Source organism: Colius striatus, chromosome Z (assembly GCF_028858725.1).
Source record: "Colius striatus isolate bColStr4 chromosome Z, bColStr4.1.hap1, whole genome shotgun sequence".
Classification (NCBI taxonomy): domain Eukaryota; kingdom Metazoa; phylum Chordata; class Aves; order Coliiformes; family Coliidae; genus Colius; species Colius striatus.
The window spans coordinates 2,034,743-2,059,918 of NC_084790.1; the positions used below are offsets into that span (position 1 = coordinate 2,034,743).

At 47.9% G+C, this 25,176-nt stretch overlaps 2 protein-coding genes across 2 annotated transcripts in view; both read left to right on the plus strand.

The window, feature by feature from the left end:
- Positions 1–4,357, plus strand: part of LOC133628796 (potassium voltage-gated channel subfamily H member 6) — a 35,596-nt gene extending 31,239 nt beyond the window's left edge. Inside the window, exons 10-14 of the mRNA XM_062018193.1 lie at positions 717–816; positions 1,057–1,344; positions 1,735–1,915; positions 2,974–3,172; positions 4,070–4,357. Coding sequence (XP_061874177.1) covers positions 717–816; positions 1,057–1,344; positions 1,735–1,915; positions 2,974–3,172; positions 4,070–4,357 — 1,056 coding nt within the window. The remainder of the gene's footprint in view (positions 1–716; positions 817–1,056; positions 1,345–1,734; positions 1,916–2,973; positions 3,173–4,069) is intronic.
- Positions 4,358–6,981: 2,624 nt separating this feature from the next.
- LOC133628904 (DDB1- and CUL4-associated factor 7) lies at positions 6,982–24,723 on the plus strand. The gene is made up of 7 exons (XM_062018882.1): positions 6,982–7,359; positions 13,345–13,503; positions 13,915–14,026; positions 16,022–16,140; positions 16,747–16,956; positions 18,075–18,192; positions 18,419–24,723. Exons 1-7 carry the CDS (start codon positions 7,222–7,224, stop codon positions 18,589–18,591), a joined length of 1,029 nt encoding a protein of 342 aa, XP_061874866.1. The 5' UTR covers positions 6,982–7,221; the 3' UTR covers positions 18,592–24,723.
- The last annotated feature ends 453 nt before the right edge of the window (positions 24,724–25,176 follow it).

A 25,176-nucleotide genomic window follows, 5' to 3' on the forward strand; every position in this document is an offset into this window, starting at 1 on the left:
GCCGTGGATGGGCAGTGGTACCCGTGGATGGGCAGTGGTACCTGTGGATGGGCAGTGGTACCCGTGGATGGGCAGTGGTACCCATGGATGGGCTGTGGCAGCCGTGGATGGGCAGTGGTACCCGTGGATGGGCAGTGGTACCTGTGGATGGGCAGTGGTACCCGTGGATGGGCAGTGGTACCCGTGGATGGGCAGTGGTACCCGTGGATGGGCAGTGGTACCTGTGGATGGGCAGTGGTACCTGTGGATGGGCAGTGGTACCCGTGGATGGGCAGTGGTACCTGTGGATGGGCAGTGGTACCCGTGGATGGGCAGTGGTACCTGTGGATGGGCAGTGGTACCCGTGGATGGGCTGTGGCAGCCGTGGATGGGCTGTGGCAGCCGTGGATGGGATGTGGCAGCCGTGGATGGGATGTGGCAGCCATGGATGGGATATGGCAGCCATGAATGGGATGTGGCAGCCATGGGTGGGATGTGGCAGCCATGGGTGGGATGTGGCAGCCATGGATGGGATGTGGCAGCCATGGATGGGCAGTTGTACCCCTGGATGGGACATGGCAGCCATGGACGGGCTGTGGTACCCATGGATGGGATGTTGTACCTGTGGATGGGATGTGGTACCCCTGGATGGGACATGGCAGCCATGGATGGGCAGTGGTACCCGTGGGTGGGTCGTGGCAGCCGTTCCCTGGTGACCAGCCCCTCTGATCCCTCAGGCAGACAGCGTTCCCCGCTCACCACCCAGCGAGGACTACGACTGCACGTACCGGCGTGCTCGCCGCCGCAAGCACTCCCTCTGCCAGCCCAACAAGCCTGGTGAGTCCCACAGTGCCTGGGGAGCAGGAGCATCATCTAATTACTGCCCTGTCAGTGTCTCTGTCCCTGCAGACCAGCCTCTGTGTCACCACCCCGGGGGCACCCACGCTGCCTCCCCTCCCTCCCTCCCTCCCTCTCTCTTCTTAGGATGCCTCAGCACTACAGGCAGCCTAGAGGGGATGGGGGCTGATTTTGCCATGTGTGATCCTCCTTAAATTAACCTGTTGTGCCACCCCACAGACCCAGACACGGGCATCTCCGATGCAGAGCAGTATCACACCTACTCAGAGCTGACCAACCCACAGGACCCACTGAGTAAGGACCAGTGGGATGACCTGGGCAGCAGCACCACTCCCTGCTCCCAGACCAGCGATGATGAGGCCAAGTCTGGCAGCCCTGTGAAAGCTGAGCCCTTCCCTACATCCAAACAGGATGACTTTGCTCTGCCCACGCTCAGCCTCGTCACCACCAGCGCTGGCAGCACGGAGGTCAGCAAGCAGGCAGCAGAGAGCAGCCAGTCCTATGCAGGTACCCACAGCTGCAGCCCCAGCTGGGAGGAAGGAGGGTGGTGGAGAGATGCTCTGGCATATTGGCCTTGTCTTGAGGTGCAGCCATGTAACTCAGCTCTGTCCCTCCCATACCCTGTAGTTTCCCCTAGCACCCACAGAACCCTTTGGGGCTGCCCCATGGGGCCAAATGCTATGTACCTTCCATAGATGTGTTGGGTGCCAGGGTGATGGACTGTCCATGAGCACTTTGGGTGCCAGGGTGATGGATCTCATAAACATCTCTGGTGCTAGGGTGATGGACTCTCCATGAGCACTATGTATGTCTGGGTGATGAGCCCTGGAGCACCTCCACAGCAGTGGGGCTGGGAGTTGTAAGACAGAAGTGCTGAGATGTCTCCTTTCCTTTCAGCTACCCCCCTGGACATCCCCAACATGTTCACCTTCTGGGAAGACCGAAAGCAGAACCACCACCCAGAGCCTTTGCAACACATCTCCTTGGTCCACAGCTCAAGGGACATCCCCCTGCACAGTGACTACAGACCACGGCAGATCGAGTCCAGGCTGGAGCTCCTGCAGGCACAGCTCAGCAGGTAGGCAGGTCCCTGGGGCACAGTACCAAGGAGATTCCAGGCCATTACCCTCTCCTCCTCTAGAATTGGCCATGGTGGGCTCTGTATATAGCAGATGCCACCTCCTGAGCCCCTGGGACGCTGCATTCCTCAGGGAGGTGGTGGGAGAGCTTTGCAAACACAGTGGCTTCTCAAACTGCAATCCCTTGCCCTGGCTGCCACTCAGCACCTCGTCTGCTGCTGTGCCACCACCCCTGGGATCTGACACTTTGCTGCTGTTTCCAAACTCGGTGTGCTCCGCACATCCTCTTGCTCAACTGAAGCCTCATGCACACCATTGTCCTCTATTAAGATAAAATACATGACTTTTGAACAAGAAGGAGGTGCCCACACTAGAGACCCAGGTTTAAAGGCTCCAGGCAGCACTCACACCCACCAAGGTCTGTCTCTCCTGCCCACATCAACCTCCCTTCACCCCAGAGCTCACACACATATTTCAGTGTCTCTCCGATGTGCCATCCCTGGCAGGAAGGGCTGGATCCTCCCACTCACTCCCCAAGTGCTGCCAGGACTGTTGCCTGAGGGAGGCTGTGCCCACTCCTGCCAGAGCTGCTCGTTTCACTCAAGGACAAGGCAAAAATGAATGGACTTCTTCTACTTTTCCATTTCCTTCTATCCCTCAGTTTAAAATGGTTGGCACCAACCTGCCTTGCTCCCATCTGTCAGCACAGGCAGCTGGCCTGCAGAATTGATCCAGATTAAAACTAACCATTGCAATTTTTTCCCCCCCTCCGGGGTAGTTTCAGCTTTGTTCAGTTCCCTGATCCAGCTCCCAAAAAAAAAATGGGCAGGGGATGATTGAGTGTGGCAGGAAAGAGATGGCAGGATTGATCTCTCCCTGGCTGAGCTGGGTTTTAAGCTGTCTAAAAAACCTCAACCAAGCAGCATCAGGCAAAAGCGTCATCACCCTCAGGCAGATGAATGGGCACTTCCCTCCCCCAGTGCCTCCCATGGCCTGCCACACAGCTCTGGGCTCTCATGGGATGCACTGTGCTAACACTGGGCTGCTCTGTCCCCAGGCTGGAGTCCAGGATGTCGTCAGACATTAATATAATCCTCCAGCTCCTGCAACGCCAGCTGTCCCAAGTGCCACCAGCCTACAGCCCCATCTCACCCTCCTCCCACAACCTGGCCATGTATGGCATCCTCCCACGGAGCCTGGAGCCCCTCACCCCCTGCAAGCCCCTGGACAACGAGGAGATGATGACTCCAGAGCAGGTGAGGTCATTTCTCTTGGCTCAGCTCCCTTCTGACCACTGATGGTTTGAGACACAGCTTGCCATCTCCAGCACTATCAGGTCACCCCATCAGTAGGGAGGAGAGTCAGTTCCTCTGTTCTGAGGAACTCACTATTGTGGGGTTTGGAACTTGATGGGAAAGGGACTTGAGGGTGCTGGTGGGCAGCAGGATGAGCAGGAGCCAGCAACGTGGCCTCGTGGCCAAGAAGGCCAATGGCAGCCTGGGCTGGATGAGAAGGGCTGTGGGCAGGAGGTGCAGAGAGGTTCTGCTCCCCCTCTGCTCTGCCCTCCTGAGCCTGCAGCTGGAAGATTGTGGCCAGTGCTGGGCCCCTCAGTTGCAGAAGGACAGGGAGCTGCTGGAGAGAGTTGAGTGCAGGGCCACAGAGATGCTGAAGGGAGTGGAGCATCTGCCTTGTGCTGAAAGGCTGAGGGAGCTGGGGCTCTGCAGCTGGGAGAAGAGGAGCCTGAGGGGTGAGCTCATTCATGTTCCAAATGCATCAAGGCTGGGTGTGAGGAGGCTGGAGCCAGGCTGTGCTCAGGGATGGCCAATGACAGGACAAGGGGCAATGGGGACAAGCTGCAACAGAAGAGGTTCCAAAGCAACACAAGGCAGAGTTTGTTCCCTGTTGAGGTGAGGGAGCACTGGCAGGGGCTGCCCAGATGGGCTGTGGAGGCTCCTTGTCTGGAGCCATCCCAACCCCAGCTGGATGAGTCCCTGTGTGCCCTGCTCTAGGCGGTGCTGCTCTGGCAGGGGGATTGGGCTGGGCTTTCAAGGTCCCTTCCATCCCTTGAGATTCCGTGATTCTATGAGGAAAAAGCATGGCTGCTTTGTTTTACTTCTGCCGTTAACACACCTGATTCCTCCTTTTCCCACCAGAGCCCGAGCTACACGGAGGTAGAAAAGTTCCACTTGAAATCCAGGGACTCCTTGTCAAGCGGGATGCACCTTGCTGTGGCATCTGATGAAACCATGACAGTCCACTCCGAGCAGGAGCATCATTCCCCACCTCTCCCAAGCCCAGGGCCTCCCCACCAAAGGGCACCAAATACCCAGGGACTCTCTCGAGGCTCTCGTTTCCCTTCCCTCCCTGAGCACTTGGAGGCATCTTCTGAGCACCAGGACATTCAGAGACACCTCTCTGACCCAGTGCTTCCTGGAAGTTAAAGATGTGGGGGCCACCAAGCAAGTTAAGAGGAACCTCAACTCAAGTTGATGTTGGTTTTGGACTGCAAGGGTAAGACAGAGGACAATGCCATTGGCTCAGGGGTATAATTTGTAGCTGTCTTCTGCCACCGTGAAAGGAAGCGTAGAGTGGCTGGCTTCCAAGATCAACGTTTCCCAGTAGTTCCCATAGAGTAGATCTCATTTGCACATCATAGCAAAACCCAGAGCAGTTCTCTCTCTTATGGCCATCAACCAGCTGGCTAAAGCCAAATGCAACCCACTGCCTCTTCCTTGCTAAGGCTTCCTCTTGGGGATAGCACCAGCCAAGTGAGCCCCAGCAAGCAGAGTAGAGCAAATCCACAGCTCTTACCTGTGAGGCCACTTTGCTGACAGCTCTTTGGAGCAGGGACCATTGCTTTGGTACTGGCCTTAGCTCAGCAGAGCCTGTGGGTGTTGCAAAGGAGGAAGAGGGGATATCTATGGCATAGTACTGGGGGGAGCTACAGGTGGGAAGCCCAGGACAAGGACAGAGGACAGAAGCTATCCTTGTCCTTGACTGCCACTGAGAAACTAAGGGCCAACAGCCCCTGCACTTCAGCATGAGTCCTAGGGCACTGACTTCTCCAGCGAGGCTGAATGCACCTTGCAAACCCCAACACACATCCCCCAGCTCAACCCAACTGGTCACTGGCCTGGGTATAAAGCACAAAACTCAAGAAGCACAATCTTGGAAAGCTGAAAAGCTCCCCCCCCCCCCCAGAACACCTCATCTTCCAGCCTTTCCTCCTGGCTTCTCTCTTTTGATAAAGGTTTGATAGATGCTTCCTCCTCCCCAGCAGACTCCTCCTGCAGCACACCCCGTAGGAGAAAGCCCACATAGCACTGCCGTAGATGCTGTGACAGTCCTAGGCCTGCCTGCTCAAGTCATGTATTGAGCTCCCTTTGAGAGTAGTAAAACTGTGAGCAGCTCTTTCTCTGGAGTTTTAGTGTACACTTTGCTAATAAAGATGTTTTTGGCACCTGAATGCGGATGGTAGCTGTGTTTGTTGGGAGTGTGCTCAAATTCATCCCTGGCCAGGAGAAAGCAGAGGTGGTCATCTGCAAAGCCCCTTGAAAAGGCTGTGGTCAAACCCCAGTTGCTTCATCCAGGGACTCTGGGGCTATAATGAAGCCTGTGTGGAGGTCTCACAGGTCAAGGATGGGGCTTTGGGAGGTGTTTGTTGAGCAATTCATAGAATGGTAGGGGTTGGAGGGGACCCTCAGAGCTCGTCATTGTGACCTGATCTAGGTGAACCTGCTTCTGCAGGGGGGTTGGACTAGATGATCTCTAAAGGTCCCTTCCAACCCTACCATTCTATGATCCAGTGCAACCCCCCTGCAGAAGCAGGGTCACCTAGATCAGGTCACACAGGAACACGTCCAGGCAGGTCTTGAAGAGCTCCAAGGAAGGAGCCTCCACACCCTCCCTGGGCAGCCTGTTCCTTCCCAATAGGATGCAGTTCAGGCTCAGTAGCAATTTGCAAAAGCTTTTCTACAGGACTGTCTGCTGGTCTCTTGTAAGAACCGACCTCCCAAACATGCTTGCAGCAACTGAGGCTTCAGGTGAGCACAGCAACACCTAAAGCCCATCCTACATCCCTTGATGAAGGGGCTCCTGGTGAAACACGGCTGCTCCTTCTGGAGGGCTGGACCTAGGATCACCCAAACCACATCCCAAGAGGCAATGACAGACCCCTTGCCCTCAGCAAAGCGTTAAACCTGCCTTTCCCCAGCCAGTCTCACTCTGTGGAACCACACAGGAGCTAACACCAGCCAGCAGCCCCTGCCCAGGCTACAGGCAGCCACTTGTCCCACACGAGGTTTTGGCTGGCAGGGGCCAGGATGCCTTGTCCCCATCCTGTGCCAAGTCCTAGAGAGCCAGGAGCCTTCCAGGCCTTCCCAGGACACGCACAGCACCTGGGGAAGCACCTGTGCTTCGTTCCTGGGGCACCCCCTCACCCCACCTGAAGGAGCCCCAGCTGCCCTCAATGGTGGAGGGTGGAGGCTGGGGCCTCAGCCTGCTCTGCCCCGGACACAAAGCGCTGCCCACCTGCGCCCCTTTCCCCTAGTAAAGCGCCAGGCAGGCGCCAACGCTGCTGCGTGCTGCCAAAAACACCACCCCGGTCATTAGGAGCCGGTTAATTAACGCCGGGCGCGCGCCGCTGTGCTGAGGCGGGACGCGAACCCGCGAACCCGCGGCGCCCCGCCAGCCCCTCGCCACCGTGACTGACAGCGCTGACAGCCAATCGGCTACCGAGGAGCGCTCGAGGCCCCGCCTCGTGCCACTGCGACCCTTGGCAGCCAATGGGATGCGGCGGCCGAGCGCGGCCTCCCTCCGGGGCGGGGCCAAGCGCAACGGTAGGTTCACCCAGCCAGAGGGCGCGCGTCCGTTTGGAATGAAGGGCAAAGCGACCAATAGGAGACCGAAGAGCGCCAAACGGACGGGAGAATTACCCAATAGGCGCCCGAGCTTTTAAATGACAGGCGGAGCAGCCAACCCGCGCCTAGTGGGCGGGGCTCCCCGTCTGGTTTCCGTTCCCGTTGTGTGAGGGGCCGAGTCCCTCAGCGGCCTCCGCGCTGCCGCCGCCGCCGGCGTCTGGAGCCGGGCCTGGGGCCGCGGGACGCGCTGCGGCCTCCGCTGCTCCCCGCCGCTTCTCTGGCCTCGCCGCGCCTCAGCCGGCCCCGCTGCTCGCTTGGTCATCCGGCTCCCTTCCCTCAGGCCCATCGCTACCCTCCGAGCCCAGCCCGGGCCCCCCTCCCCCGCCTCGGCTGAACCCGCTGCTCCCCTCAGCCCCGCCGCGGCCCGGGGCTCCCTTGGCTGAGCCATGTCGCTGCACGGGAAGCGGAAGGAGATCTACAAGTATGAAGCGCCTTGGACCGTGTACGCCATGAACTGGAGCGTCCGGCCGGACAAACGGTTCCGCCTGGCGCTGGGAAGCTTCGTGGAAGAGTATAACAACAAGGTGGGGAACGGCGGTGGCCGGGCCCGGCTCCCCTGGCAGCGGCGCCGAGGCGGAGGGAAGGGGAGGGGGAAGGCAGAACCTCTTTATCCCGATGGTTCAAGCGGCTCCTCAGTCCCAGGCACGGCCCCTGCGGTTGGTGTGGCTGGAGAGGAGGAGGGAGGAAGGGGGAGTCTTGCTGCCTTGCCCTCAGCACAAGGAGCTGTACAGAGCTTTCTTAAGTGCCGGCCTAGATTTTGGTTGGTCTCTTTCCTGTGAGCCCTCAGCTGTTGGGAAGCTGAGGAATCGGGGGTAGGAAGAGCCATGGGTGCTGCTGCTCCAGCCAGGAAGGTCTCCCAGCTTGAGGAGACCGGGCCTTTTTGTCAGCATGGAGGAAAGTTTACGGCCAGGACTAAAGTTTGTGCATATACAGAGTGTCTGAGGCTGTTATGCAGTTCTCATTATACTTTCTTGCTGTGGAAGACTTCTGCTCAATAACTTTGTTCATAACTATATAAACTACTTTCAGTGATTCCTCAGTACTTTCACTTTTCTCTGAGAACAAGGGTGTAATGAGGCATGAGATTATATCTTCAGGGTTTCCTTGCCAGATATAAGGAGAGAGTCTCAACACTGATAATAGAGATTACATGTTCACCTCTCCAAACCCTTGTGCAGTCATTTCTGAACGAGCTACTCTGGTCTAATGGATTCATTTACATTTCAGAAGTGAGGGAGTGGACATGGCTGTAGAACATCCTGAAATCTGTGTGAAACTAAAGGCTTTGTAAATACTGCTTTGTGTCTTTACAGTTTGTGTGCTTTGTCAGGCTTTTTAATGGAGGTTGTGGAAAACAACATCAGAAAGTTACCATTGGAGATGGACCTTTGTGCAAGGATGTGGCAAGAGGAGGTGACTATAAGGCAGAGCTGATGTGTCTTCCGCTGCTTAAATTACCGCACTTCCAGCAGTCCTAGACATGATACTTCTGAGCGTGTTGTAGTTGAGCCTGTGTGACTTGTCTCCCTGTGCTGGGCAGTGCTGTTGTGGCTTGGGAGCACTGCTGAGGAGAGGCAGATCCCCTGGGCTTAGAAACTTTGGAATTGGCTTAAAGACAAACTTGCAAAGGAGAAATTTGCCATCAGATTTTGGTTTAGAGGTGCTAGATTTAGTTAATAAGAGGGGATATATTTACATTGCCTTTACCTCCTTAAGTCTGAACCATTCCCTGGAGTTTCTCTCTATTATAGTGTGATCGGGTCTGCTTTTCAGCACAGCCTTTGAGTGTAAAGCAGATGAGTCAACCTCTCTCTTTTCAGCCCTTGGTGCTCACAGTTGTTACAAACAGAAGTTGTGTAGGACTCTGTAAATTGCTGCTGTCTGCAAACCCTCCCCAGGACTTCTCTTGAGCTTCAGGACTATCAATTCTGTTGACTTCAGTCCATAGAAGCACCACCACGTGCTCTGAGATCTGTGTGGTATAAAGAGCTGGCAAATAATTGTATGGGAATGAGATGCCAGTCTGGATGCTGCTGCTGTAAAAAATAATCTCTGGTTAAAAAATTCAGCTTGTACAATAGATGCAGTGAAAAATAACCTTCACTTTGCTGAGAGGTTTTGCTGTTTGTGTGATATTTTGAGGGGGGGAGTGTCTTGTTTGATGCTTTTTGTAGTGCTTTCAGTACAGCCTTCCACTGGAGGAAGATAGTTAAGAGAACTGTCTTGAGTAATTCCAAATGTTGTTGTTCCTTTGAGTTTTGATATTGTTCTCTTTACTTTGGGGAGCAGAAGCAGCTTGGGAGTGATGTTTCATCTGCACTGTTTTTCTGGTGTCATACTATGACTCTCACAGCTTTGCTGAGCCTTTTAGAGGATACTGAAACATTCAGAGGATAGCTCCAGTCTTAAACAGTTGTAGTAAACTCTTTCAGCTCCAACCTCCGTCCATGTAAGTGATATAACTAAAGGAACAAAGGGAAATCACAGAAGTTAGCCTGTTTAAGTAGTCTGTAACGGTGGGCTGCAAAGAATCTGGAGCAGTTGGGTTCATAGCCTGACTTCTAGGGTAAGCAGAAATTGGTATATTTGGCATATTTGAGAGCTTTGTCCTGAATAATTTGCCCTTCACAGTCGAGATGTTTTTTATTGCCAGCTTCTGACATCAAAATACAGTTATAGGTACAGTTGGCACTAATTAGAAGGATAATTAAAACTCCTTTTCATTTCAACTTTCTCTTTGCAGTTGTAGTCTTTAGAGGTTTCTGAAAAAGCTCCAAACAGTGTTTCTCTTTCTGGTATTGCAATGGTTTATTCCAAATAACTGGCTTGCTTCCTTCCTCATAGTATACTAAAAAAAAACCCAACTTTTTCTGGAATAGCTCTTCTAGCTTGTTTAAAACCCAGCCAAATAGGTTGAACATACCTCTTCCTTCTTACCATTCTAGTTTAGAGTTGCTTTTAAAAAGACTTAATGCACCAAGTGTTTGTTGTGAGTTAATTGGAGTGAAAGAAGAGAGGTCCTTGTCTTATTTGCCTCTGTGATTTTGCTCTACTAATTACCAGAGCTTGAAATACTTGGGTGTACATATATAAAATGGCTCTTTACACCTCTCTTTCATGTGCAGCTCAAATGTATTAACTGCCAAACCCTCATTTATTGATATCTCCAGTTCCCACACTCTTCTAACCTCTTGTCAGCCCCTAGATTAACAGGCTGTTAGAAAACCTAGTTGCAAAGAATTACTTGAGCACCAAAGGAGTTTTGTTTCAGCTTGTACACCTTTGCTGATCAAATCACTGATATGAGAGATGAGTTACTCCAGTTGGAAGAAGTAAAATTATTTGGGATGGTGTTCCCTGAATTTCATGCATTAGGAAACTGCTGTCAGGCTCTATAATGTCTCTTGGATCACTGGTGTAATTGATTTGATGTTGGAGATGAATTGGTGCAGGGAAATCTTCCTGACCCTAAAGTAATTGTGAACTGTCATTCTTAGTAGTTACTAATTAGATTAAAGGGATACGGGGTTTTTGAAATGAAAATGTGTTATGCACCTCCTTCACTGTTCTTCATTGTAAGAAAAAGAAGCTGTTAGCAAATTCTGCCTTGTTTAGTTCTGTGTCTGGTCTTTTGTATCATGTTGGAGAGATGGAATTGGTTTAGAAGTCAAGGAATGCTGATTAAAGACATTTCTTTACTCAGATGCACTGTTGCAATTAAGCTTTACAATGATAATGGCTTGGATGATGAGAGGAAAAATCCACATCAAATTTTAGTGTATCTTGATGTGTTACGGAACAAATAATTATTTAACATTTAAGGGGGTTGGACTAGATGATCTTTCAAGGTCCCTTCCTTAAACCCTTAAGATTCTGTGATGTCCGTCCGTCATCAAAGCAGTGGAGGTGGAACATAGTGATTCTCATTTCCCCATTGAATTGAGTTACAGGTAGATGTTAAATGGTTCCAACTGTATCCAGACTGACAGTTACTTTCCTGTTGGGATCACCTCAGTCTTATCTGGGCTGGACTTCAGGCATTCCTTTGTGTGTGACAGCAGCAAATCTTGCCTCACTTGCAGGAGGGAGTGATGAGGCTCTGATGGAATCAGCATCCTGAGACTAATTCAATCCTTCCATCTCTTGTTCAGCCTTTGAAAGGGGATGAGTAGGGGGATTCTGACATCACTCTATGTGACCAAGTCTGAAGAGAAGAGTCATACCTTTGAATATGCTGAGCTAGCAGAGAACAGAGCTGCTTAAGCAGTGTATTTTCTGCTTCTGCTCCTCTTTCCAGGCAGACCAATGTCTCCTGCTCAGAGTTCTCACAGGCTGCTGCCAGGTGTGACAATCAGTGTCAGGCACCTACTCTTCAGCTGTTGGCAGGAGCTCTAGTGTTATTAATGCAATTTTCATTCTCTAATCTGGCCTGCACCTAAAGATGTCAAAGATCACAAAGATACTGGCTTACTACACAGTCTCTTCAGATCTAAGGAGGAGTTGAACATGAATATGCAGCTCAGGAACACACCAGTTGCCACCAATGAAAAGCGGGTCCTCCACTGCTTGAGATTTGCTTCTTGTTATGAGGATGTTGATTGCTTTGTGTAGGCTTAATGTACTCATATCGAGCTGAAAACAGAAGCAAAGGAAGAAAGAAATGATTAGAGGTCATTTATCCTCAGATCCTGACCTTGCCACAAGATTTTCTATCACCAAGGGCAATTTGCTTCCTCTGTAAAATCCGCTTGGTATTTGTGATCCCTAAAGGAGTTAGAAATCCGTTTGTCAATCACTTCAGAAGACTGGGAGATTCTAGACTGATTCCTACTAGGGTGTGAAGTATAATGAGTAGCTGGTAAAGGGAGTGCAAGGCAGACAAATGCACAGCTTTTAGAAACATGCTTAGATATATCTTTTAGGGTTTGTTGTGGGATGAAAAGGCTGAATAATCATTCAACATCTTCATCAATGACCTGGGTGAGGGGACAGAATGACCCTCAGCAAATTCCCTGCTGGCACCCTACTGGGGGGACTGGCTGATTCCCCAGAGGCTGTGCTGCCGGTCAGACAGATCTCAACCAGCTGCAGAGTTGGGCACAGAAGAACCAGCTGAGGGTCACCAAGGGCAAGGGCAGAGTCCTGCAGCTGGGGAGGAACAAGCCCCTGCAGCAGCACAGGCTGGGGGTGAGCTGCTGGAGAGCAGCTCCAGGAGACAGAGCTGGCACTGCTGGGGGAGAATCAACTGCCCATGAGCAGCAACGTGGCCTGGTGGGCAAGAAGCCAATGGCAGCCTGGGGGCATCCAGCAGAGTGTGGATCCAGCAGCAGGGCCAGGGAGCTTCTGCTCCCCTTTGCTCTGCTCTGCCACATGTGCTGAGGCCTCATCTGGAGTCCTGGGGCCAGTTGTGGGCTCCCCAGCTGCAGAGGGACAGGGAAGTGCTGCAGAGAGGCCAGCACAGGGCCAGCAAGATGCTCAGGGCACTGGAGCATGTTCCTGCTGAGGAAAGGCTGTGGGCCCTGGGGCTGCTCAGGCTGGAGAAGAGGAGACTGAGGGGGGAGCTCATTCCTAGTGACCAAGATCTCACTGGTGGGTGTCAGGAGGTTGGGGCAGCACTTTTTGTCTGTTGTATCCAGTGACAGGACAAGGGGTGATGGGATGAAGCTGGAACACAAACAGCTCCATTGAAATACAAGGCCAAACTGTTTGAGTGCTGAGGTGAGGGAGCCCTGGCCCAGGCTGCCCAGGGAGATTGTGGAGGCTCCTTCTTGGGAGGTCTTCAAACCCTCCTGGACATGTTCCTGTGCTCCCTGATCTAGGTGGGAGCTGCTTGTGCAGGGGGGTTGAACTAGATGAGCTCTAAAGCTCCCTCCCAACCCCACCATTCTGTGATTCTATGTAAATATTTTTGTTTCCTCATTCTTTTTTTTTTTCAGTTAGAGTTCTATTTTACTTTGCTGTGATTAATCAGTATCTTAATTTCATGCAATTGTGACAAGACAGTTTAGGTAGTGGTGCTGAAAACAGTTTGATAGCAACCTGATGTGATGTGTTACAGTCTGCAAGGTTATGGCCAAGAATTCCTTGACTTAGGCTTTAATTGTGGATGATTGTTTCACAAACTGCAGCTTTCTCTCTGAAGATGACATTGTCAGCATCAGTTCAGTGTCAGCATCAGTGTGGGGTTTCAATCTGTGATTTAAACTCAGCTTTGCAACGTGGAAAAGAGAAGGGCTGGTCTTCAGTCCTTTAAACTTGGATTTTGATTCATTTGAGATCACCTCTTCAAAGTAAAGCACTGGTGTGATTATGTATACTTCCTTTTGCTTATGTGCCCCAGCTAGAAAGCAAAGCTTTAACAATTTCTGTTTCCATTGATGTTGACAGTCCTTTTATACTGTCCTTGAGGCTACAGGAGGTGTCCTTCTGGAATATACTCAAGTCTTAATGCTGTAATCAGAAATGAGGGGTTTGATAAAATGCTTTCTTTTCAATATGGCTTCTTACAGGTACAGCTTGTTGGTTTGGATGAAGAGAGCTCAGAATTCATTTGCAGGAACACATTTGATCACCCTTACCCTACCACAAAGCTTATGTGGATCCCAGACACCAAGGGAGTGTATCCAGACCTGCTGGCAACCAGTGGTGACTATCTACGAGTGTGGAGAGTGAGTAAATCCTCTGCAGAAAAAAAAATATGAATGGAAAAAGATTATATTGTGTTGCATATTGATTTCATTTTCACTTGAGACCTGAGGTTTTTGACGTGAGTTATTTTCCTTTCAGGGTGGCTTGCTGCACCGTGGAGGTTTAGATATAAAATCAAGTTAGAGCATTTGTTAACTTGTTTTCTTGACTGCAATAACATAGATAAACATGAAAACTAAAGGAGAAGCAGAATTATCATGGCAGTTGCTGTTTTAATCACCTTATTGAAGATAGAGACAGTGATTGTGTTTTCCAGAGCTTTAGGATGTAACGCTGAGAGGAATGAAACCCCAGAATTAACACCTTGTTTTGCAAGTGGAACAAGTCATGTGGTGTTGCTATTTAAATCAGATGTTTCACTTTTAATAAAGGTGGGTGAAACAGAGACTCGACTGGAGTGTTTGCTGAACAACAACAAGAACTCTGATTTCTGTGCTCCCCTAACATCATTTGACTGGAATGAAGTGGATCCTTACCTTCTAGGTGAGACTGACACAAAGCCTCATTTTTTTTTTCCTGTGGAAAAGGCATGGTTTTGAATTTAATCTACTGAAGTTCAGACTGTGACAGACTGCTTTGGCATTGCTTGTCCACTGGTTAATCTGTGGATGGATTTCTACATCATTGAAGCAGATGTTGTCTATAAGTTGAAAATGAAATAAAATTAAGCAGCTCTTGGAGACTTATTTGCATTGAAATGTGCCCTGTCCAGTACAGAATGGATCACTAAAGTTGTACTAGGGATGTTTCTGGGGTGGACACAAAACCAGGTCCCAAGCTTTGTTTTCTGTGAAGCCATTCGAGCCAGAACTATTGATTCAGATGGAGGGAGGGGGCTGAATGCTTAAGGTTTAATTATAGCCAATGGGACAAATTGTGAAGCCATGATGACTGAGCCAGCAGAGGCTTCTTTCCCAGAGGAGTTACAGCCATTTATGTCAAGGGGATTTGCCCAGATTAACAGTGGTAATATGTCTTAGTAATTATTCACTACATTATTTTTTTGAGTGTGTTGCAAATCTCATCTCCTAAAAGCTTTACAGCCAGCCTCACCTTCAGTCCACAGCAACAATTAATGCACTGTAGCAGCACTAGGATTGAAGTTTGGCTTTGACGTGCACATGAGGCTTACAGGATAGCAAAGTTCATCTTGGAGTTGGCATCAGGCTTCTGAATAGATTGAAGTAGATGTGAGCTATTTACACTTTATTCCTGTGTGGAAGATTCTTTGTGCAGCTAAAAAGGTTTGGATCATTGAAATGCATGGTACACTGTTAGCTCTTTGACATTCTTGATTTTAATTGTGTGCTGTTCTTGTAGCTATTTTGATCTGTAGATTGTGGGAGATATTACATTAATCCAGTAAGTGATTAAGTAATTTGTGATGGCATAACATCCCATGAATGGCAGAGCCCAGAGGGGGGTGATCAATGGCACAGAATTGAGCTGGAGGCCAGTGGCTACTGGGGTTCCACAGGGATGGGATCTGGGACCAGTCTTGTCCAACATCTTCATCAACCACCTCGGTGAGGGCACAGAGGGACCCTCAGCAAGTGCCCTGCTGGCACCAAACTGGGAGCACTGGCTGATTGCCCAGAGGCTGTGCTGCCAGTCAGACAGATCTCAACCAGCTGCAGAGCTGGGCACAGAGGAACCTGCTGAGGTTCACCAAGGGCAAGGGCAAAGTCCTACAGTTGGGAGGAACAAGCCCCTGCAGCAGCACAGGCTGGGGGTGACCTGCTGGAGAGCAGCTCCAGGAGACAGACCTGGCACTGCTGGAGGAGAATCAACTGCCCATGAGCAGCAACGTGGCCTCATGGGCAAGAAGCCAATGGCAGCCTGGGGGCATCCAGCAGAGTGTGGATCCAGCAGCAGGGCCAGGGAGCTTCTGCTCCCCTTTGCTCTGCTCTGCCACATGTGCTGAGGCCTCATCTGGAGTCCTGGGGCCAGTTGTGGGCTCCCCAGCTGCAGAGGGACAGGGAAGTGCTGCAGAGAGGCCAGCACAGGGCCAGCAAGATGCTCAGGGCACTGGAGCATGTTCCTGCTGAGGAAAGGCTGTGGGCCCTGGGGCTGCTCAGGCTGGACAAGAGGAGACTGAGGGGGGAGCTCATTCCTAGTGACCAAGATCTCACTGGTGGGTGTCGAGAGGTTGGGGCAGCACTTTTTTTCTGTTGTATCCAGTGACAGGAGAAGGGATGATGGGGTGAAGCTGCAACTCAAACAGCTCCATTGAAACACAAGGCCAAACTGTTTGAGTGTTGGGGTGAGGGAGCCCTGGCCCAGGCTGCCCAGGGAGGGTGTGGAGGCTCCTTCCTTGGAGCTCTTCAAACCCTCCTGGACATGTTCCTGTACTCCCTGATCTAGGTGGGAGCTGCTTGTGCAGGGGGGTTGGACTGGATGAGCTCTAAAGGTCCCTTCCAACCCCCACCATTCTGTGATTCTCTGCTAATTTTTCTGACAGAAGTGGTTTTGTTTCAGGTACCTCAAGTATTGACACAACCTGCACTATTTGGGGTCTGGAGACAGGACAGGTTCTGGGAAGAGTAAATCTTGTCTCTGGCCATGTGAAGACTCAGCTTATTGCTCATGACAAAGAGGTGATTGCTTTTTTTGATTGTTTCCATTCCATATCTTTTAAGTGGAAGAAAAGGAACAAAACTTTTCTGTTTCAATCTCTCTTCTTTTCTTGATTAAGTACAGTTAATTTCTCTAAGATTAAGGTATAAGGTTTTGAGTACCAAACTGAAACTATACTGTTGGTTATGAAAACTGCTCTTTTGACTCCTCATAGAATCTGAATTTGAGAATGTCTTTGTTTTCTGAAATATTTTTAAGCGTAATCTAGTAAAAATAAGGGAAAACGTCAAACTGGAATTCAACTTTGTGTCAAAGGCAATAACCAACTTGTATAATTCTTTCTTTTAAACTTCATGTTACTTTTCAGCAATTAATACTAAAAATCTAAGTCTGAGAAATGGAAATGTTTAGTTTCAGTAATGATCCTATAATGCCCTAACCCTGGAGGGTTGTTTTCCTCCTCTTTTTGGCAAGTGAAGCAACTGAAAATTTGCTGGGCACATCATGAACTGTCACAACGAGATTTGCCACCCATACACAAAATCCATTTGACTTCAAATTAGGAGGGAGTGTGATGTCTAAAACCAAGGTTGTGGTTTTTTCCTCTCTCTCCTCTTGCTGAGCAGGTTTATGACATAGCATTTAGCCGTGCAGGTGGTGGGAGAGATATGTTTGCTTCAGTCGGTGCAGATGGCTCAGTGAGGATGTTTGATCTGCGTCATCTGGAACACAGCACCATCATTTATGAGGATCCACAGCACCATCCGCTGCTGCGTCTCTGCTGGAATAAGCAGGATCCCAACTATCTTGCTACAATGGCCATGGATGGGATGGAGGTAAAGCAGTAGCTCAAGGCCAGTGGCATCCTGGGCTGTGATTAAAAGGGCTGTGGGGAGGAGGTGCAGAGAGGTTCTGCTCGCTCTCTGCTCTGCCCTCCTGAGCCTGCAGCTGGAAGATTGTGGCCAGTGCTGGGCCTCTCAGTTGCAGAAGGACAGGGAGCTGCTGGAGAGAGTTGAGTGCAGGGCCACAGAGATGCTGAAGGGAGTGGAGCATCTGCCTTGTGCTGAAAGACTGAGGGAGCTGGGGCTCTGCAGCTGGGAGAAGAGGAGCTTGAGGGCTGAGCTCATTCATGTTCCAAATGCATCAATGGTGGGTGTGAGGAGGCTGGAGCCAGGCTGTGCTCAGGGATGGCCAATGACAGCACAAGGGGCAACGGGGACAAGCTGCAACAGAAGAGGTTCCAAAGCAACACAAGGCAGAATTTGTTCCCTGTTGAGCTGAGGGAGCACTGGCAGGGGCTGCCCAGATGGGCTGTGGAGGCTCCTTGTCTGGAGCCATCCCAACCCCAGCTGGATGAGTTGCTGTGTGCCCTGCTCTAGGTGGTGCTGCTCAGGCAGGGGGGTTGCACTGGGTGAGCTTCCCAGGTCCCTTCCAGCCCTTGAGATTCTGTGATTTTTGGGAGGTGGATTGGTACTCATCAGCCCTCAATTACGGGGCCAGCATCACCACCTGAAGTGGAATACGATTAAGATCCAATTCTTAGTGTATTCATTTCAGTAGGAGTTACTTCTTGAACTTTGACATTGTAAACTAGAAGATGTCTGTGGCTCATGTATGTTTCAACTGGTTTTTAAGGAGTATCTGGGAGCCAGTTAGGCCAGAGTTCTCACATGCAATCTCAGCTTGCCGGTGTGTTAGTCGCCTTGGTCTTCTTTGGTTTGCTGCACAAGGTGACATGTCTCAGATTGTCACCTGTGCCACTTCAGAGAAGCGTAATTTGTTTGTGCTTGTTGCAGAATCAACAGGTCCTCCCTGGGAGGCCTGACTGCTTTTGGGACACACTAACCAGCTAAGAGCTATTCTTTGAGAACAGTAAATGGCTCAAACTACTTGGTTATTTTTCGGAAGAAACAAAAAATATGAGTTATTAATTAAGTTGGTTTTGTTTCTGAAGGTTGTGATTCTAGATGTCAGAGTTCCCTGCACTCCGGTTGCCAGGTTAAACAACCACAGAGCATGTGTGAATGGAATTGCTTGGGCACCTCATTCTTCCTGCCACATTTGTACAGCAGGTAAGTGTGATCCATCTCTATCCAGCTGATGAATCTGAGAGTCTTTCATTCCATTTGCAAAATCCAGCTCTCCATAGGTTTATGCAGTTCTCTGCCTGCCTTTTTGCTAAATAATACCTGCAGTTTAGAAGCATATCCCACATCACTTCTCAGACTAAATGCCAGTTAGTAGTCATGTGTGGGGATCTCATTATCCCCTTGATTTATTTTCCTCTTCCACTTGCAGCGGATGACCATCAGGCTCTCATCTGGGATATCCAGCAAATGCCTCGTGCCATTGAGGACCCTATCTTGGCCTATACAGCAGAAGGAGAAATCAACAATGTACAGTGGGCATCAACTCAGCCAGACTGGATAGCTATCTGCTACAACAACTGCCTGGAGATTCTGAGAGTGTAACATGACTGCTTCATGCCACACTGAGGCAGGGCTGTATCATTTCCCCTCCTCTCTAAAGTTAAAAACAACACAAGTCAAGTGGCCAGTATCTTCTTGTTGCTTTGCATCTACTGTTACAAGAAACTGTTACAAGAATCAATGGCAGGTGTCTCCTGTCTCTCCAAGACTCTTAAAATGCAGAGACATGCTGAGCCTCTTGGACCTTCTGGGTTCTGGTTTTCTTTTTTTATTATGATGGGGTTTTGTTTTTTCCTTCAGTTAAAAGTTCTGTATATTTGTTTGTTGATTGTATTAATAAGCTTTGCAGGCTTTTAAGTTGCTGCATATGTCCATGTGTTTTGTCAGCCCGCTGAGGCAGCACATCAACAAGTTTTAACAGATAAAGGTGCGAAACAAGGTGGGGGAGAAAAAGACATTGATATTTACCAACCACCTTGGCAGGAATCTTTTATCATTCCTGTTGTTGCTGCCTCTCAACTGTTTAAACATTTGTATGGTTTTTATATATTGGGCTAACTTTCTATTGAGTAAGGTTTTCTTTTTCTCCCTGATTCTTACTTTTGATATATGATCTACTTCCATATGCCCAAAGCAGGATCTATTCCTTGTTCCAAGTCACAGTAACGCTGCAGGCTCCCTGGCAGTAAAGGCCTGCCACAATTAACTGTTGCCTTTGCTTTTTAGATCAGATTTAGCTGGGCAGAATTTTCTGGTGCTGTGAAGTACAAGTACTTGTTGCTCAATTTCTTTTACCTTTCTTTTCTCATGCTAGAGGCAGTTTGTTACTATGGTAGGCCTTATTTTTAAATGATGACTGAATCAGCGTGCATATCCTGCCGTTGTGATAGCTAAAAGAAAGGTAATAGGTTTCAGAGTGATGATACATTTATGACTTAAGCTCCCAGGAGGTAAACAACTCCTGAAAGAAATGTGATTTGGAATGGACTTGGGATTGACACTTGCAATCAAATCATTTTCCCCTCGGAAGACTTAACTATCTAAACCAAAATCAAATGATTTCACACTTTGTAGCTTGCTTGATTGGCAAATAATACGAGCCAGGGGGTTTTGTGGTTAGCCTGCACCTTGGAGCTTCTTTGCATTTGACCTGTGTTCCTGGGAGTTCTTGAAAGGAGTGCAAAGCAATCTTTGCTTTATTCCCAAAATGTATTTGCTTTGTGCTGTCAGGTCTTGTAGAATGAGCCAGATGAGTTGGAAAAGCTGGTATGCCATCCAAATGAAAGCTATTTCTCTGAAGGAGATGATTCCCTAATGTAAATGCACCAGGATGGGTTTAAAAGGAAAGAAACCAGTGCTGTAGAGGCTAAAGCTTGGCACTTATCATCCTCCTACCTTTTTGGGGATGTGCCTAAGGGCTACTGTTTCTCTTCTGAATAGTGGCTCTGCTCTCCAGTAATAGTCTTCAATCAAAGCTTGAGTGGATTAGGCAAGAGAAAGATAACACAGCTACTCGGATGAACGCTCGGCAGTGCTCTCTTGATGAAGACATGACAACCATAGCTGGGCTGTTAAGGGTACACCAGCTGAGTTTTGATGTACTTGTCAGAAGCTATCAAAATTGTCTTTCTTGCCTAATGAGTATTCACCTGCAACTGGAGGCAGCAGCATAAATAGTTGGACGCTGGCAAACGTGAATCTTGTCAGTTGATACAGGAAAGGCAAGTTGGGGAAAAGCAATTGCTGTGAAACAGTGAAGCTGACATTGAAGGTGCTGTCAAGTACAGAGCAGAGCCTGAGAAGTTCTGTCATTCTGGACATACAGAAATAGTCTTTCACAGGCTGCTTCTCAACATGGAGCTCAGAAAAGCACTGCCTTGTGTATTTGATAGGGATTCGTTAGAGACAGCTTTATTCCATCACCCCTTTTTCTATCAGAGAAGCCAAAGGCTCTTAATGCAGCTCAAGCTCATGTTTTGTCAATGCCATTCGGTGTTCAGTTGTTGGGTTCTTTGACAAAAGGCTTGATTTGATTTAAAGGTCAATATTTTCTCATTAGCAGCAGTGCTGAGTAGTGAGTGTTCTGCAGAGAGATTTGATCTAGATGTCAAAACAGCGTTAGCCAAGCAATTAGATTACAACTGGAAAACACTGAGGCAGAATTCAGTGCAAACCAAGGGCTTTCTTAGCAGAAGCAGCATACAATGGCATCCACAGCTTTAGCTATGACAGTAAGCTGTGTGCTTGTTTACTTACAAACAGTATAGTGTGTCACTAAGAGAGAACTACCTGTAATGTTAGGTCTTTCTATAGTTCCCTTTATGATCCAAAGTCTGTCTTTGTATAGATGGTATAAGAGGAATGCATCTGTTGCTCAGCTCAAAAATGCATCTTTTTGCAACTGTAGAATTGTGCTTTTAGAAGGGATTTAATTGAGAGTCAGGTTACTGGAAGACAAATGCTGTTTGTTCCTAGAAGAATACAATCTGTTCCACCGAGATGATGAGAAGAGAGCGTGTATAAAGGGACTAGTAATCTGAATAGCCAAGTAGCTTTTGCTACTGTTGGAAAACAGGTTATGAACCTGAAGAGAGTCCAGTGTCAGTCCTTCCCTCCATAAAACTCCTTGTGGAATTGAGTGCTCATTCCAAACTTATCAAAGGAAGGAATCTCGTAGGCTCCAGTAGATTCTAAACAAAGCCTATATCCTGTTTTAGCCAGTTGGGTATCCTCTGGATCTACAGTATATTGCTTTGGGCATAATCCATTGTCATTCTTCATATGTAATTGCATTTGAAGTCACTAGAGGCTGGTTTGGACCAGGGAAATGCTCCTTAAAATAGCCTCTTTTCAAAGAAGTCACTCGAAAGGTTAATGACTGAAAAGACATGAAAATCCTCATGGGTGAGATGTTCTGTAGTGCAAATGGCACTTCCATCTAGAGAAGGAAGTGAGAGACTTTGCCCTTTTTGCCGGCAGCTCCTGACACAGTGGCAGGGAGCAAACTGTCTGCTTGCTGCTTCAGATTTGTTTGCAAGATCAAATAAAAGCCCGAGACTTGTCAGTGTAGCCTGTGAATCAGAAGGTAACCATTTGATATCATTTCACCCACTTTAACATTCAATTCTGTGGGTGTAAAAGAAACCCCATAAGCATTATTTTTTTTTTCCCCTAAAGCTTATGAAAAGAAATACTTTGATTTCAAAGGTTAACAAAGCAGAAAATCACCTGCTGTTGTGGATATGGGGAAAGATTGATCCTGAGATAGAAATCGCTGGCTGAAATAGTTCTGTGTCACTTCTCCAGTCCATTTCTTCAAGATACTAAGCTGTTGTTTGGTTATTATGTTGTTTAAATGAAGCTTTCCACAGATTCCCACTCTTTTGTGGACAACCTGTTGCTAATGTATTGGCTCTCAACCAGGAGATCTTGATCGTGTAAAACTCATTAGTGAGGTGAAAACCTTCAGAAGAAGGAGTTGGCTCTCCAATTAGTCTGTAGTATGCCAGCTCTGTTAATTGTCTAAATGAAATGAGCTATAGTAGTTTGCATCTAGGGGAGTTGTACTTCTGTGTGTGCAGGGATTTCAAAAGGCAAGGATTTGAGTGCTTTGACAATCTATTTAGAAAGAAAACACAGTGGTTTCAAAGACTGATATGAAAGGAGACTGATAATACAGGTTGTTCCTTATGGAACCTTGAAATGTACTTGGGGGGGGGGAAAGTATTGCCTGTCATAAGTCAAAGTTAATGATCCTTTCAAAACTTAGCTGTAATTACTCTCCTGAATGTTCTGGATAATAGTAAAAAGATCTATTTTTGCCTGGTGTTGCAATGAGAAAGCTGCATCAGGCTCCACTGTAGATCACTGCCTGCCAGGGACTAGGTGAGAGAAGGAGTCCAAATACTGGAATTCACAGATGCTCTTGTGGTTGTTTTTAAATGTAAATGAAGAAAGCTGAGTGTGGTCTGATTTTGTTCTCTTGCAGATGGCACTTTAACAAGTATATTTTTGGTAAGATTAGGAGAGTCATCTTTTCCTCAGCCCTTTTATGGTAGGCATTTGTCTGTGTTTTTGTATGAAATGTTAAATACAACAGTCACCAAAAACCTAAACTGACTGTGGTTGACAGTATGAAGGGAACCTTCATCTGTTTCTCCTGAACACCACAAATGTGTGAGCACTTGACAATACTGTTAACCTGGAGCTCTGCATTCTGAGACTGACACAATCTTTCAGGCCAACCAAAGTTACATGTCACCAAGAGAGTCCCTTTTGCTTAGGAACTTGACTGTGTTTGGGAATCCTCTTTTCTACTGTCTGAATACAATGACAGTAATGGCAAGGTGGTTGTGTAAAGGTGTAGCTGGGTTCTTTTGGATAACTTCTTGTTGTGATAGAAACAAAAGTGCAGCTGCTGTCCCTAAATTCACACAACTCTTGAACAGTTCCTGATTTTAGTGGCATTTGAACTTTCAGGACACACTGAAAAGGATGAAGCACAGCGAGGGTAAGCTCTTGCCTCAATAGATTGCACAGTTACAGTTCCAGCAAAGTACTGAAGGGTTTAGTCTAACCTGCTGCTAGGTAGCAAAATGGTCCTATCAACCTCAGATCCACCTTGTCAGTTAACACAAGTTCTCTCTCACACAGATTTCCTGCTTGCTTCTGCCAGACTTCTGGAGCAGGCCTGTATTTATTGTAGTGGTTCATCAAAAAGAAGTGTCCAAAATCAGTTCTGGAATGAGCAAGGTACAGTCAACTACATCCTTGTTTCTCTTAATCCTTGCAGAGAATCTGGGGAATTAATTGCATGTGACACTTAAAGAGCACTTTTCTAATTAAAGATGTAGCTGTATTTCCCCCTGTTTACCTGAGAAGGGTCAGAAGTGTCTCATTCTCAAGGATATTGAGAGGAGTTTAACATGCCTCTGACTCTTTTAAGGAAGACATCTCCAGAACTTCTGATCAGCACCTTTCACCAGCACTAAGAAACAGTAATTACAAAGGCAACTAAACACCAGTCACTGAATGCTCATCTAGTGATTCAGGGCAGACTCCAGAGGCAAAGACACTTGGGAGACTTGCTTGCTGCTGCCTGATTTCAGATGATAACTTTTTGCCTGCCAAGTATCTCAGTGGCCTTTTGTGCAGCCTCTGACGCTCAGCATCAAGCTACAATTTCCAGATAACTCTTGACAATTACTTGTGGCTTCCACCAAATTCGTTTCTTTTCAGAAAAATCTAACAAAAATGAAGAAAATAAGCTTATTTCCTGACAAAATACTGTGGCCATGAGTAACTCAAAGCCCTTGCTCCAGCTCTCAGCCCTTGGAGTTTGCTTTCCTGCAGCTCCTCTGCCCAGACGAGGATGGATCTGTGGAGTCTGAACAAAGGCAGAAATGCAAGAGCCAGTGAATGACAAAGAGTCCTAGTACAGCTGATGTGTTGCTTGTTTTCTTTACAAACCTGGTAAATATGAAATCTATTTAAAAGGAACGTTTTTTTTGGTTTAAAACTTGGGTTGCTAGAAGTGGTAAAATGTGACTTAAATCTCTCTTCTGCGCCGAAGCATTTTTGTTACCCGATAGCCAAGTAGATGTTTACTTTTTAATGTGTGTTTTTCCCCCCCTTTCTGCTCTTCCCCCCAAACTCACTTTGTGGTTATTTCCTGAAGGTGTAATCTTTGTAGCATGATTGTACAGACCATCCATATGAGATTCCTGACTTCTTGTTCTCACTAAAATATGTTAAAGCAATAGTAGTTTGACTTCTGTCCTGAGATTTGCAACTTCGCTGCTGTACTGTCCTAGAGGAATCCCTCCTATCCTGCTATCCAACAGACTTATGTTGTTGACATGGATAACTGCAGTGTCCCTATATCCCTTTATTTTTTATGGAGAAAAAAAAAATACAGAAGGTTTTTGTTACAATGGGTTTGAACACCTTGAGTCCTGGAACCATATTGTTGAAACCTGTAAATTTCAAGGCAAGTTTTTCTGAAATGGCTTTCAAGTGGAATTGTTGCATCTTTTTTCCTGCTATTTCCTGCTTCCCTGTGTAGTTTAATTCCAGTTTTTTAACCTTCTTTCTAAGTTTCAGCCTCCTGTGTATTAGGTACAGTATTTTCTGCCTTTCATACTTTGTAATAAAAATGGAACATTTGTAGATTGACTGCAGTTCGCTGTGTGGTGAATTCAAACCTGGTACCCGTTGGGAGTGAGTGAGGGCTGCTTCAAACAGGCCTCGTGTAGCCCCTGTGATGTTCTTCCCTGTAGAAGGGAGGCTGATGGCTTTACCTACAAAACCCATTCAGTGCATTCCTGTCTCATCCTGTGATGCCTAAACAAACTTGGTTATTCTAACAACTCCTGCGTTACAAGTGACTCTAAATAATGCCATTGACAGGAAGCCAGTCACAACAGAATTTGGTTAGCATTCGAAGTACACCTGCATTTAAAGCAAACCTACTGCCTGAGCCTTGTATATTAGTGGTGTTAGTGCTCGTTTGCCCTTTTTTTAGCATATTGCTTTCTCCCTACACAACCAAATGTCAATTATCTACCTGCATGTTTGGGAGGGGGTTTAAGATGAGGGGAAGAGGGATTTAGTTTTTCTTCATTCAAA